This window comes from Helianthus annuus, chromosome 9, assembly GCF_002127325.2.
Source record: "Helianthus annuus cultivar XRQ/B chromosome 9, HanXRQr2.0-SUNRISE, whole genome shotgun sequence".
In the NCBI taxonomy this organism is placed as follows: domain Eukaryota; kingdom Viridiplantae; phylum Streptophyta; class Magnoliopsida; order Asterales; family Asteraceae; genus Helianthus; species Helianthus annuus.
The window spans coordinates 10,631,241-10,645,586 of NC_035441.2; the positions used below are offsets into that span (position 1 = coordinate 10,631,241).

Below are 14,346 nucleotides of genomic sequence, written 5' to 3' on the forward strand. Positions count from 1 at the left end.
GTAAACCTCAATTTATATTTCTAATTGTATCTTGGATCATAAAATATTATCAATCCTTCTAATTTATAATAAAAAGAGTTACATGTCATTTTAGTCCTTTTAGTTTAGTTTAATCCAAAGGTTTCATTTTTCGCCTATGAGTCCAAAAAGGATTCATCATTACCATTTTAGTCCACTAGGTTAACTTCATCCATTTTTTCTGTTAACGAGAAAGACAATTAGGGCATTTTATATGCCATGATTTCCTTTCTAGTTAACAAAATTACATATAAAATAACCGAATTGACCTTCTCGTTAACAGAAAAAATGAATGAAGTGAACCTAGTGGACTAAAATGGCAACGTTGAAACCTTTTTGTACCCACAGACGAAAAATGAAACCTTTGGACTAAACTGACAAAATGACTAAAACTAAGGACTAAAATGGCATTTAACTCTAATAAAAAATACCAACTAATACGTTATTTAAAAAGAAGTTACAAACGTTTTCCAACATATAATATATTTATTTATTAATATATAAAAGTTATTAATACATATAAATTGGTTTTAGTGTCTTCTAAGTTGGTTAATTCAGTTTATCTATACATGTACAATCATAACCTAACTGTCCAAATTGGTTATACAAATATCCTTTTTTTTCCTCAATAAAAAATGACATCTATTCTCAAATGACATACTGATCAAGGAATAATATTGATATTTTAGTAAGAAATAATCTAATTAAATTAAACTAATGTACACAAATAAACTTAGTATTCAAAATATAAGAACAGATCTTTTTAGGAGTATATGTTTTGATGTCACCTGTATGATTTACCCAAACCGATTTTGACCCGTTCGACTCAACCGGACGACTCACCAATTTGCCAACTCTCATCGACATAGATCTCGTGTGACGTGTCACCTTGCTTTCCTCAAGATGACTGAATATATAAAAACTGTATAAACATATAGTTTACATGTTGACTAAAAAAAGTCAAAGAACAAGGGTGTATGCCTTCAATCCCTAAATGCCTATTGAGATGCTAATGTACTGGAATCTTGTTGTGATTCTAAACTATTATTAGTATTTTCCGGTTTGTCGATTGCACAGCCAGCTGGCAGAATCGTGCTGCCGATCCTCATTGGAGGCCAATACCGCAACACCGATCTCCCGATTATGTTTTTTAATGGCAACGGTCCCCTGATGTGATAAGAATGTATAAAAGACATTAGTTACACTTTTGAGCAAAATTACCACAAGAAAAAATATAAACTGAAAACGGAAATAAACTCTTGTCGTTTAAAGATCGAGTGACTGGTATAAAGTTGTGAAATGCAAAAAAAAAAAAAAAAAAAAAAAAAAAAAAAATCATCAATTTTGGTATTTTTAAAGGTGGCAAGATGAACATTAACATGGATCATTTTTATAGGCACTATTCAAAACGAGCTGAGTTGTCTGACCCGCTAACACTTCTATTTCACCTTTTGCATTTAGGAATGCAAAAATGCTCGAAAACTTGGAAAAAAAAAACAATTAGATGGTTGTATGCTTTAAAAATAAACTTGACTGACGCTCAAAACCGTTTGGCTGGCAAATCGTGTCTTAACAGGTTTAACAGGTTTCTGACGGCGCGCACAACATAAGTTTCAAACATGATTACGACTCGTTTAACTACTTTCTACCTCATGTTTATAAAACAGTTTTATGTTTTATGTACAAAGATGAATAAATGATAGATCCTAACATTGTAATTTTAATTATTTTAAAAATTAAAAAAGTCAAAGGGTGTATTTTTCAATCAAACAGGTCTAATCGTGTCTTAACAGGTACCCAATTGCCAGCCCTGCGTTTGACATGCTCCACTTTTACTTGATTTTTTTTATTTGACCCATTGTGATGAAGCACAACCCAAATCGACCCATTTTAAGTATACGGGTCGAAAGTGCAACCTCTAATATTCTTGGTCCAAACTCCAAAACCCTCCATTCTTGAAAAGCGTTGTGATCGCTTTTGCAATTCTATAAGAAGTATTGCTTGTGTGAAAAAAAAGCCAATTATGATGATCCAAAAAGCCGGTCACTTGTTTAAAATCACGAAACCCGTGGAATTTTATAAAAAAAAAACTGCAATTTTTATGTACAGTGGAGGTGGTCACTTTCAATAATTTAAACTAAAACTTTGAAAATAAAACGATTCAGAATGTTGTATGAATCGTATAACATAATTTGTAAGAACTTGGACTCTTCGACCCATTTGATATGTTCCCGTTGTAGCTAGTTTCTCAAACTTTTTAGAGTTAATTGCCCGGATGATCCCTGTGGTTTCACGTTTAGTCCTCACCTTTTGAAAATAGCAGGTATGCTCCCTATGATTTGTTATTTTGTTACTCAGATAGTCCCCCGAGTAGCCAGGGGACTATCCGAGTAACAAAATGATAAACCACAGGGAGCATACCTGCTATTTCCGAAAGGTGGGGACTAAACGTGAAAAAACGTGAGACCACAGGGACCATCCGGGCAATTAACTCAACTTTTTATTTAACCCTTAGCCTGTTATAATGCACCAACATTGACCCATTCATAACAAAATGGGTCGATATTGGCACCTTTAAACTCACTAAAAAGATTTGAACTTTTCTATCAGACCCGATGAATTCATAAAACAATTTGTGCATAGAACCGAGAAAACTTACCAAACATGTGAATCATAGCTGTTATTACGATTATCTCCCATCACAAAAACATAATTCTCGGGTACACGCTGCAATACGGAACAAATATGGCTGACGTTTAGTGATGGTTTCAAAACTAGGGTTTGAAAAAATGTAAAGATTTAACATACAGTTGGAGTCATTTCATATTTAGGTGCTTCATAAGTAAAGTCTTCGTTTCTGACTATCCCATTTACAATTAGCTTCCCGTCGTGTACCTGTGAAAAAAGGTATGCAAATAGTTTCAATAAACGGTTTGGAGTTAAATGCCATTTTAGGCCCTGTGGTTTGGGTCATTTTGCCAGTTTAGTACAAAGGTTTCATTTTTCTCCTGTGGGTCCAAAAAGGTTTCACTGTTGCCATTTTAGTCCACTGGGTTAACTTCATCCATTATGTCTGTTAACGAGAAGGGCGATTCGGTCATTTTATGTGGCCGAGTTGCCTTTCTAGTTAACAGAAATACATATAAAATGACCGAATTGCCCTTCTGGTTAACAGAAAAAATGGATGAAGTTAACCTAGTGGACTAAAATGGCAACGGTGAAACCTTTTTGGACCCACAGGCGAAAAATGAAACCTTTGGACTAAACTGGCAAAATGGCCCAAACCACAGGGACTAAAATGGCATTTAACTCAACGGTTTGTTAATTAGTCAAATGTCTAAAACGCCCCTTAACAAGAACAAAGCAATATAGCTTGTGGAAAAATATTCCTAAATTATTTATTTGTCCAATGTGTATTCTAAATGTAAATATTCCTAAATCATTTAAATTAGAAAATTTAAAAAAATAAAAAATTGGTGATCATATTTGACACGTTTACTTAAAAGAAAAGTACACTTTTGTACAAAAAAAAGTGTCCTAGGTAACCAAGCCCGGCCCATTTTATAGACATGTACAAAATTTGACCGATTTTAACCTGTTACCCAACCAACTTGCCCATTTGCAAGCCATGAAACTCAGTAATTTATTTTTTACTATGTGCAAAAGAAATGTTGAAATACAAGCATAGGTTACGACTTACAACATATATCATGACCAATATTATTCACATCGAACTATCGTAGTTGTGGGAATAAATCGAGAAACTAACCTCAACTAAATCTCCTGCCTTCGCAACAACTCGTTTTATAAAGACATCATCATCAGTGTATCCTACTTCTTGGAGGACTGGAGGGCTTTTAAAAATCACAATATCGTTTGGGCACGGCTTTCTAAAATAGTAACTAACCTGCCAACGGTGTTATTTATTAGAAAATTGCCAAATGAGGAACCAAACAAAACGATTAACCATCTAAAGAGATAGTTGACAGAACTTTTACACATGAAAAATAAAAATGCATGTCGTAATACGGAAACTATATTTTGTCGTACAATAAGCTAAGAAAATACCCATGCCATAAATGTATGTTAAAGAGTTATTTTTGTGTTTTTAGCATTATTTTTAGTGTATAAACTATAAAGAATTTACATGTAAGATGAGGTCCAAGTAAGTAGGAACTAACTAAGACTTAAAACACTAACATTTAAGTATTTAACACTAACAACTATCAATTAAGACTTAAACACTAATATTGTCGGTACTGGTATTCTGACCGATATTTTGCACCCATGTCTCAGCAGAAGATCGATAACCGATATATCACTGATATCTCGGTGATATATCGGGATATTAACTACATAGATAATAATTGCTCTTATTTTGACACCAACATTATTCTATTAATATGTAGTACGAGCTACAAAGTTCATTGTTATTCCTATTCTGTTTCTTCAAAAGGCTAAACCTCACAAGTCACAATAATCTTTAAGATACATATCGGTTCAAAATCTCGTGTGTAAACAAGCCGAACCATCTTGCCTACGCTCAAAATCGGCTTGTTTAACTTACGAGTTCAAGGCTTCAAGCTCTATTTCTAAAGCTCCAACTCGGCTAGAGAGTAGCTTTTCAAGTTCAAGCTTGGCTCATATAACTTACGAGAGCTCGAGCTCAGCTCGGGCCAGTCTCTATTTCTATTTCTAAAGCTCCAACTCCTCTTGTGGGTAGTTTTTCAAGCTTGAGCTCAGCTCGTGTATTATACTCGAAAACGGTTAAACCTCAGTTCAACCCCCACCCCCCCCCCCCCCCCCCCTCTTTGAAAAATCCCATAAAACCATGAAACCCAAAACCTCACACAAAATCAAAACCCCAAAACAGAAACCAAACAAAAGATTCCACCTTTTCAGCAACAAGTCTATCACCCACATCAAACGTAGGATACATAGACAACGAAGGAATAAACCTCGGTTCCGCAACAAACGATCGAAAAGCAAGCGAAACCGCAAGCGCAACAAACACCGTTTTCGCATCATCCGAACTAAAATCCACCCAATCCGGCAAAAACCCACCTTTCTTCTTCTCTCCATCACCTCCGCCGTCGCCACCACCACCACCGCCACCGTCGCCGCCGTTGTCCAAATCCAACCCCACCTTAACCTCCTTAGCAGAATCTCTAACCCCTTTACATATTAGGTTGTGATAGTTAGAGTTTGTTTTGTAATATGAGTTGTTGGTATGAAACCCTAGAAATTTGGGGGTTTTGATGAGGGGTGGAGAATGGGAGGTGGGTTTGGGGGTGTGGAGGGAAGATAATTGGGGGAAATGTGATGATAACATTGTGATTTTGAAGGATTTGTTGGGTAGATTGAGTTGTTGTTATGGTTTGATTGTTGTAGAATCAAGTGACTGGATGGAACAATGGACAATTGGACATGAGGATGATATTATTGGGACTTTGCTTTGACTTGTTAACTTATTGTATAATTTTTTGTGTGTATAGCAGCAAGAAAGACCGAATTGAAGAAAAGTTGATAACCACGCTAAAGATTGTATAGAGAATGAGTATGTTTTTGTCCCTTTTGTCTTTGACACATTTGGCTTCTTAACACCAACACCAGAAGCTATCCAATTCCTGACCAGGGTCCAACGGGTCATCCACAACAATTGTTCAGCCCCAAGAGGCAGAGTTTCGTTTTTGGTAGATTAGGGTTTGCAATTCAGAAAGAGGTGACGACGCAGCTTGTTACCAGTCTACCTTCTGTTTTGATGTAACTTGGCACATATGAAGTTATTACTAAAAAAATAAGTTTTGGTTACTAAAAAAATCATAAGAAGTTATTACTAAAGAAATAAGTTTTGGAATGATTATTTTGTTTATTTAACTTTAGAAAGTTTTTTTTTTCTGAAATGAATTGTATTTTAAGAACTTTTTAAGAATATTAAACTTGAGAAAAATGCTCGGATAGTCCCTGTGGTTTCGCCTTTTTTCACCTATAGTTCTCAACTTTCTAAAATTACCTGAATAGTCCCCAAGTTTTCAATTTTCGTTCCCGGATAGTCCCTGACGTGGATGGAGGTTACTTTTCTCAGTTAAGTTGGGAACGAAAATTGAAAACTTGGGGACTATTCAGGTAATTTTAAAAAGTTGTGGACTATAGGTGAAAAAAGGCGAAACCACAGGGACTATCCGGCCATTTTTCTCATTAAACTTTAGAAAGTTTTTCAGAAATAAATTGTATTTTAAGAAGTTTTTAAGAAATAAATTGCAATTTAAGGAAAATTGAATTCGTGTATGAAATTTGTCAAAGAAGTTGAAGCTTGTGATCCATATGGTTGATTATAAAAAATAATGTTTTCTTTGTTAACATGTTAAAAAAAAGGTTGGAATGCGGTGGTGTTGACAATCTTGGTAGTGGTGGTAGCACAATAATGGTAGAGGCGTGTGACGGTGGCATTGACGATGGAGTGGTAGAGATTGTGGCTACAACCATCGTGGTAGGGTGGTGATTTCATGGGCAATGACAAAGGTGGATATGGTAAGGGTGTGGTTTTATGGTAAGAAGGTTACAAATTCTAGTTTGGAAGTTATAGAACTTGGATCTAACAATGTTAGTGATGTTTCCAATGAAGATCTTAGACCATGGGGTGTGGGGGTCGTCCCCACCCCGTCTCTTTTCGTCGCCCTCGTCCCACACCGCCCCCCTCTCCCTTGTCGCGGGGCAAACAGCATCACCAAGACGGTGGAGATGAGCCATTTGATTGGTTTGCTCTCTCTCTCTCTCTCTCTCTCTCTCTCTCTCTCTCTCTCTCTCTCTCTCTCTCTCTCTCTCTCTCTCTCTCTCTCTCTCTCTCTCGGTTTTTATTTATAAGTGGGTAGTCCCCAAAGAGATAGCCCTCCACCTAATGTGACGTGCCGCCTAAATGGCGGATAGTCCCAAAAAGACTACCTAAACCACACACCATAGTCTTAATCCCACTATTTGATTTGCAAATTATGATTACAATAAAACCATGAAATCTCCTAATGTGTGTTAACAAAAACCCTAAAACTTAAACAAGAAAACTATTCGTCTAAAATAATAAATATATTTTGTCTAAACAAAATATATTAATATGATTGGAACACTATAGACGGCTACATCTCGAACATCTACACGCCGATCTTTCATTTGATCTCCTCGTCTCGACTTACGTGTTGACTTCAGTTTGTACGAATTTGACTTCGAGGCCTATAGAATGTCGTGAAATGTATGGCTAGACTTGAACACTCATCGACACACGTGACACTATGTCAGTGACACCGGTGACACTTCTCTTAATTGAGTGCCTCCGATCACCACAAAGTCGTCAAATATTTGACAGATCTGATCCTTCTATACCTTTAATCCTAGATGCACCGGCGACACTGAGATATTATCGGGTTGTGCACCGGGGACACTTAGATGTCACTAGGATGTGCACCGGCGGCACAAGCATCATAGGGCTTACATATGTGCCGGCGATATATAACCAACCTATACAATCATTTAGAAGCCTGGCGCCGGTGATAGTCGCCTTATTCAACTAAGTCTTCTGCATTCTTCTAATCTTGACATTATCAGCCCCCTGCATTTTCAAGTTGTGGTATATAATTCTCTCAAAAGTTCCAACAATCTCCCCTTAGACCATTGCATACCACTTGAACTTCACACGCTAAACCACATAATCAATAAAGTGGCCTACACATAAAGTCACCTGGGTCTTATATTCTTGAGGCTTGTCAGCTCTTTGAACATCTGGTAAAGGTTCGCCTTGTGGATCGGTCTTTAAGACTTGATATATTTGATTCTTCATCCTACATACAGTGCATTATCGACCCATGAATTTTGTTGATAACATTAGACTATCATTTTTAGACCCAACATAATTTTTTTTTAATTCAATTCATTCGCAATGAAACCAACACACATATTTAATGTTTATTCTCCAAGGGATGTTAGATTCTCATAACTATGCTCAAATTCGTTTTTATATCATTCTCCTTTAAAATCCCGAAACCCTAATGCGTTTTTTGCGAACTAGGCCCCGTCGCGCGATGCGACGGATGTTGCTTCCTCTCTCACGTCGCACGAGAGGGTGTATGACCTCTTCGTTGACTTTCCTCCCCTCGCATGACGCGATGGGTTATCCTCTCCCTGTCACGTAGCGTGGCAGGGCTTATTTCCTGCATTTCTTGTTTCGTTTATTTCCTCTTTACGTACGACTCGTTCGAAGGCTTGGTTTTCCTCATATTTTCTCAATTTAGCTTCCTTTCTCCTCCGGAACCCTGCAAAACACAAATGACTCAATAGTATACAAAGACCTAATAGAAACGACACCAAACAACTCTATAATTATACAAACTATACAACGAAAAGGGATGTATTTTGCAATACATCACATCACATCAATTTGGATAGTTTTGAACAAACTTTGAATCATAACTGAAAATTGCTATTGGCTTGTTTGGTTTTAGTTGCTAGAGACTACGTAGCTAATTTATTTGCTATTGCAGACTATTGAGTATTAATTAAGTTTTTATTAAATTTTTTTATAGTTTAAACAAAACAATTAAACAAGTATATCGAGTTTAGGTTAATTGTTAATTAGAGAAAAATATATATTTTAAGACACTCGAGCCTATGTATGTAAGCATTTATGTAAACATATACGTGTACATATGTAACAGGTATCAATGAGTAACAAATGAGAAAGAACGCGTACACTTTGTGCTCAAAAGATATAAACACACGAGTTGCTCGAGCCTTGTAACTGTAGCTTTGGGTGTGTGACTTTATCCTTTTAATTCATGCTTTATAAATCTAAATTCTTGATGTTGCATGTTTAACCTCCCGTCCATTCTAACATGTTGAACCGATCTATTTATTACATGTTTAACTGACTTCAGTGGCGGAGCTACACTTTGAACAACGGTGTCATCCGACACCATTGAATTTTGTGTAGCAAATATAACGTATAATAGGAAAAATTCGAGCGACACCATTGTTTTTCTACGAACGACACCATTGTTTTGTTTTCTTCTAAAAGAATTACATAATAAACAAATTTATATTTCAAAAATTAAGCTCAGTTACTTGAATTTAATTAGTATACTTTAAATCATTAAAGGTCCATGCTTAATTTTTATTTTTACTAATCCAGTAAGCATTATAGCCCCATGTCTAATTGGTTTTGTTTCAATTGTTTAACCTAACAGGATGTTTAATAACCATTTGAATGACGCGTGCACTTGTTTGTTATAATGAAAAGAGGGTTTTTTCTTTTTCTTTTTTTTTTGCAAGTTGCCACTGAAAACATTATGAATCGTTTTCAAAACATGAAAATGCGTACAAAACAACTATTATATGTATTTTTTTAGAGTAAATTACAAGTTTTGTCCTTTATGTTTCTCCCAAATTTCAGACGTTGTCCTTTACCTTTAAAATTGATGAGTTTTGTCCTTAATGTTTCAGAATCATGCACGGTTTGTCCTTTAGGCCAAACCCAGTTAGATTTTTTTGGTTAAATTTGATTATCCAAGGGTATTTTTGTCATTTCATTATCCAAGGGCTATTGTGTAAAACAATTTAAATTAGAGGGACTATTGTGTCAAATTTAAAAGTATATGAAATAAAAATCTGCTCTCTCTAAATTAACTCATGCACATTCTCTATCTCTCTAAACTAAACTCTCTCCCTTCTAAGATGGCGACGGTGATGGTGGTGATCCGGCGTGACGGAGTTGGTGGTGATCCGGCGGATGGAGGTGGTGTGGTTGTTTTAGGGGCGTCGGTGGAGGTGGTGTCGTGATCCGACGACGTTATCTCCTCCACCTCCACTTCCACTGCCATCGTCACCATCGACAAGTTCCGATCTCCGATCAGACCTCCTCTTTCCGTTACTAACAATGTCGCGCTGTCGGCAGTTGATTTGGCAGTTGGTGGGTTAGTTCGACGGCGCTCTTAGTGGTCGTCCGGTGATTTGGCAGTGGTGGGTTGTTAATAATAATAATAATAATAATAATAATAATAATAATAATAATAATAATAATAATAATAATAATAATAATAATAATAATAATAATAAAAATAATAATAATAATAATAATAATGTTTTATTTTTTAATAATACCAAGTAAACAGGGTAAAAAGACTAAAATACCCCTAGGTGATCAGATTTAACCAAAAAATCTAACTGTGTTTGGCCTAAAAGACAAACCGTGCATGATTCTGAAACATTAAGGACAAAACTCATCAATTTTAAAGGTAAAGGACAGTGCCTGAAATTTGGGACAAACATAAAGGACAAAACTTGTAATTTACTCCATTTTTTATATATTTCAAATGACTTTGTAATTTTATTATATGTTTTTATTCAATGACATTGTACTTTTACTGTGATATTTACTGTTATTATAAGATTTGACCCGACTAGATCCGAACCGATCCAAAAAGTTCAACTCCGGGTTACTATAAACCGGGGTATCCATAAAAAACGACACCATAAGAAAAATTTTCTGGCTCCGTCACTGACTGACTTGTTTTGACATATCTATTTTTATGTTCACAATTGATGGAAAACCTTAAATTTGTCATTTTTATATATGCATCCATGTAATATATATTTAACATTAGGGTTGTAAACGAACTGAACGAACACAAACAAGGCCTTGTTCGTGTTCGTTCGTTAAGGAAATAAATATGTTCACGAACGGTTCATGAACACTTACCGAACGAGATTTTATGTTCGTGTTCGTTCATTAAGGAAATGAGCGTGTTCGCGAACAGTTCACGAACACAAACGAACACAGATAAATTTGGCGAGCGCGATGAAGGATAAAGATAGATGGCCCAGAGAGTAGCACTCGAACTTGAATCCCTTATTGTGGAACGGATGTCGATCGTATTCACCGATGTAAATAATGAGAAATGAAAGGGAAATGATGCATAAACAAGGTGAAAGTGGGTTTCCTAGTTTAATTGTTAGGGTAATAAAATAAATAAAAGATTAATAATATAAAAAGTATAGATAAAATATAAGAAAGTACAAAGATCTTCAATTAAAACACAAACATACGAATATAAACGACTGCAAATCAACGAATGTTCACGAACACGTTCACGAACACCTTACCGAACGTTCACGAACACAATCGAACGAACGAGACTTCTGTTCATGTTCATTCATTTAACTAATCGAACGAAATTTCTTGTTCATGTTCGTTCGTTTATTAAACGAACAAACATAAACGAACTTCCCGCCGCACGGTTCACGAACTGTTCGCTGAACGTTCGGTTCGTTTACAGCCTATTTAACATCATCAAAACAAATAATATTACTAAATGCAGATTGGTACTAATGAACCATCATACACGTTTTTACAGGTCCATACTTGGTATTATTATATAAATGGTTTGAAGTGTCTAACCACAACATCCTAAATAGTGTTGATACTCGAAATAATAGTCCGAACCCAAAAGGTATGGCTTCTAAACTATAAGAAAAAAACAATTATACATTGGATAGTCACTCATACATATTATTGGTTGTTTCAAAGGGAGAAATATAGCAATACAATTACATATGGAAGAAAAAACAATCCTACATTGAGTTACATGAAAGTTATTAAAAAACATCTCTAAAGAAATATAAACTGATTGAATTTACCATAATTTTTTTGGACAGCAATTTACCATCATTTTGAAACCAATTTAATCACCTCCTCCACCTACACCACCTCCGGCACCACCACCAAACCCTCCTCCGACTCCTTTTCCAACACCTCCACCGCCACCTCCACCAAAGCCGCCGCCACCACCACCACCTTTTCCTCCCCCAAATCCACCACCAACTCCGCCACCAAACCCTCCACCATTGCCTCCGCCAAAGCCTCCGCCTCCACCACCACCAAATCCTCCACCGCCACCACTACCTATCCCACCACCACTTCCAAATCCTCCTCCCATTCCTCCACCAGATCCACCACCACCTCCTACACCGCCTCCAAGCCCTCCACCAGCTCCGCCACCGCCCCCCATTCCACCTCCGGCTCCATCGCCACCACCAGCTCCGCCGCCAGCTCCACCACCGCCTCCGACTCCCCCTCCGGCTCCACCACCACCCCCAATTCCGCCGCCTGCTCCACCACCGCCTCCAACACCCCCTCCGGCTCCACCACCGCCTCCTATTCCTCCACCGGAACCTCCACCAACACCTCCTCCACCTCCTACTCCACCACCAGAACCACCACCAATTCCGCCTCCTACTCCACCACCACCTCCCTTACCTATTCCTCCACCACCGGAACCACCGCCAATTCCGCCTCCTACTCCACCACCACCTCCCTTACCTATTCCTCCACCACCGGAACCACCGCCAATTCCGCCTCCTACTCCACCACCACCACCTCCCTTACCTATTCCTCCACCACCGGAACCACCGCCAATTCCGCCTCCTGCTCCACCTCCACCTCCCTTACCTATTCCTCCACCACCGGAACCACCGCCAATTCCGCCTCCACCTCCTTTCCCTATTCCACCACCGCCTTTCCCAATCCCACCACCTTTCCCTATCCCTCCACCTTTTCCTTTCCCAATTCCACCACCACCAGTGCCCTTACCAATCCCACCACCAAAATGACCATGGTGCGTTTTCTCTTTCTTACCATGCTTCTTTTTACCACCACCCCCTTTTTCTTTCCCATCACAATCAGGTTTCTCCACTATCTTTTCATCACTCCCAATTGTAAACCCCTCCCCATTCCCAATACTAAAACTAAAAGAACTACCACCGCCGCCTCCACCACCACCGCCGCCACCAAAACTCCATCCCGGTTGATCATCAAAAAACCACTCCGGTTTCTTCACTTCAATCCCATCTCCGCCGGCTACCTCCTCCGCCACCAACTTTCTCCCCTCAATGCAACTTCCAACAAATAACACAAACAAAAATCCCACTAAAATGTCACTCTTAACAACTCTACTAGTACCCATCATATTAGTATGTATATATTCGAGTTGTTGTATTCGAGAATGATGGTAACTTGGGTTTATATATGCATTTTTCTTGAAAATAAAAAATTAATTTGCCACTTCTCAACTGAAAGTGACCCTTTTCCATTTCTTTATATTGTGGACATTTAATTTATATTTCTCAACCAAATGAACTATGCCACCCATGCATTTACGTGAAGAGCTTCATGCTTGCATTCAAGGCCACCATACGTACCCATGTAAACACACTCTCTCTATATATACATATAGAGAGAGAAATTTCTTTTAGCCCGGTTCGTTCGGGTCAAGCAGTGACGGAGGTTAACCAAAATTTCTAAAGGGGCGGAAACTCATGGGACCCAATTTATATATTGTATAAATATTTAGGCTAAATAATTGAGGGGAGAATCCTATAAAATTTTAAGATTTTTAGACGAAAAATAGAAAATTTTACATTTCTAACCAAAACATTCGGGAGGGGGTTGCATCCCCCACTTTACACTAAGCTCCGCCATTGGGGTCAAGTCACATTATAAAAAGATAAATCAAACAAAAATTTCAATTACATAACAAAATTACATCAAACGTAATTTTTATGCAAAAGAGGATAATAGGCAACATTTGCGAGATATGTTCGATTTTTTTTTTCTGCTGTGTATGTTTGATTTTTTTAATCTTCTCTTCGTATATATTTCATGATGATCTTATATATTTGAAATTAATTTATCGTTGAAGGTAATTCCCATCCAGTGATTTTGACTTATCAAATTAACATCAAGATTAAGAACTTCATTTGGTCAATGTGATTTTCAAAACATGAATGTTTAACGAGTTAAGATCGATGACGTTTTGCTTTGCTATAATCAGGCCAAAATACCCGAGCCCGACGGGTATACTCGAAACCCGAAGCATTTCGGACATGTATACCCGATATCCGACGGTACTATTGGGCCAGGGTATAGGTATGGAAAAAAATATTTTGCGTGTATGGAACGGGTATGGGATTAGATGATACCCGATTCGATTACCCGAACTTGTATATCTATTTACCCGAAAACTTTTAATTTTTATATTTTGTTTTCCTTTAATTATAGTTTAGCAATGTTTTTTACTTGTAGTTTTATTATTTGAAAAATAAACTTTCATTTTAAATATATATTTTGATGGCATTATTCATATCTATATGCTATGAAATAAAAAATTATTTTTTGATATTAATATTTTAGTATATTTACATTTTAAATATATAAAATATTGTTACGGTGATGATGATATGTACGTTATTTATCATAATTTAATATATTATATATAGATTTAAAAAATA

At 37.1% G+C, this 14,346-nt stretch overlaps 2 protein-coding genes across 2 annotated transcripts; both read right to left on the minus strand.

Moving 5' to 3' along the window:
• Window positions 1-890: 890 nt before the first annotated feature.
• Window positions 891-5,512, minus strand: LOC110877157 (chloroplast processing peptidase). The gene is made up of 5 exons (XM_022125324.2): window positions 4,913-5,512; window positions 3,788-3,925; window positions 2,827-2,913; window positions 2,678-2,745; window positions 891-1,185 (listed from the first exon to the last, which is right to left on the minus strand). The coding sequence occupies exons 1-5, from the start codon at window positions 5,348-5,350 to the stop codon at window positions 1,017-1,019; spliced, it is 900 nt and encodes a 299-aa protein (XP_021981016.1). The 5' UTR covers window positions 5,351-5,512; the 3' UTR covers window positions 891-1,016.
• Window positions 5,513-11,741: 6,229 nt separating this feature from the next.
• LOC110875255 (glycine-rich cell wall structural protein) lies at window positions 11,742-13,022 on the minus strand. Its single transcript, XM_022123452.1, has one exon. It carries the CDS (start codon window positions 13,020-13,022, stop codon window positions 11,742-11,744), a length of 1,281 nt encoding a protein of 426 aa, XP_021979144.1.
• Window positions 13,023-14,346: the final 1,324 nt, after the last annotated feature.

Excerpts from the sequence above, each read along its gene's own strand:
- LOC110877157 (XM_022125324.2), bottom strand. The coding sequence starts at position 5,350 with ATGTTATCATCACATTTCCCCCAATTATCTTCCCTCCACACCCCCAAA. Across the intron at positions 3,926-4,912 it reads ATAGACTTGTTGCTGAAAAG|GTTAGTTACTATTTTAGAAA; the intron begins GTGGAATCTTTT and ends CACCGTTGGCAG. Across the intron at positions 1,186-2,677 it reads AGCTATGATTCACATGTTTG|GGGACCGTTGCCATTAAAAA; the intron begins GTAAGTTTTCTC and ends TTATCACATCAG.
- LOC110875255 (XM_022123452.1), bottom strand. The coding sequence starts at position 13,022 with ATGGGTACTAGTAGAGTTGTTAAGAGTGACATTTTAGTGGGATTTTTG.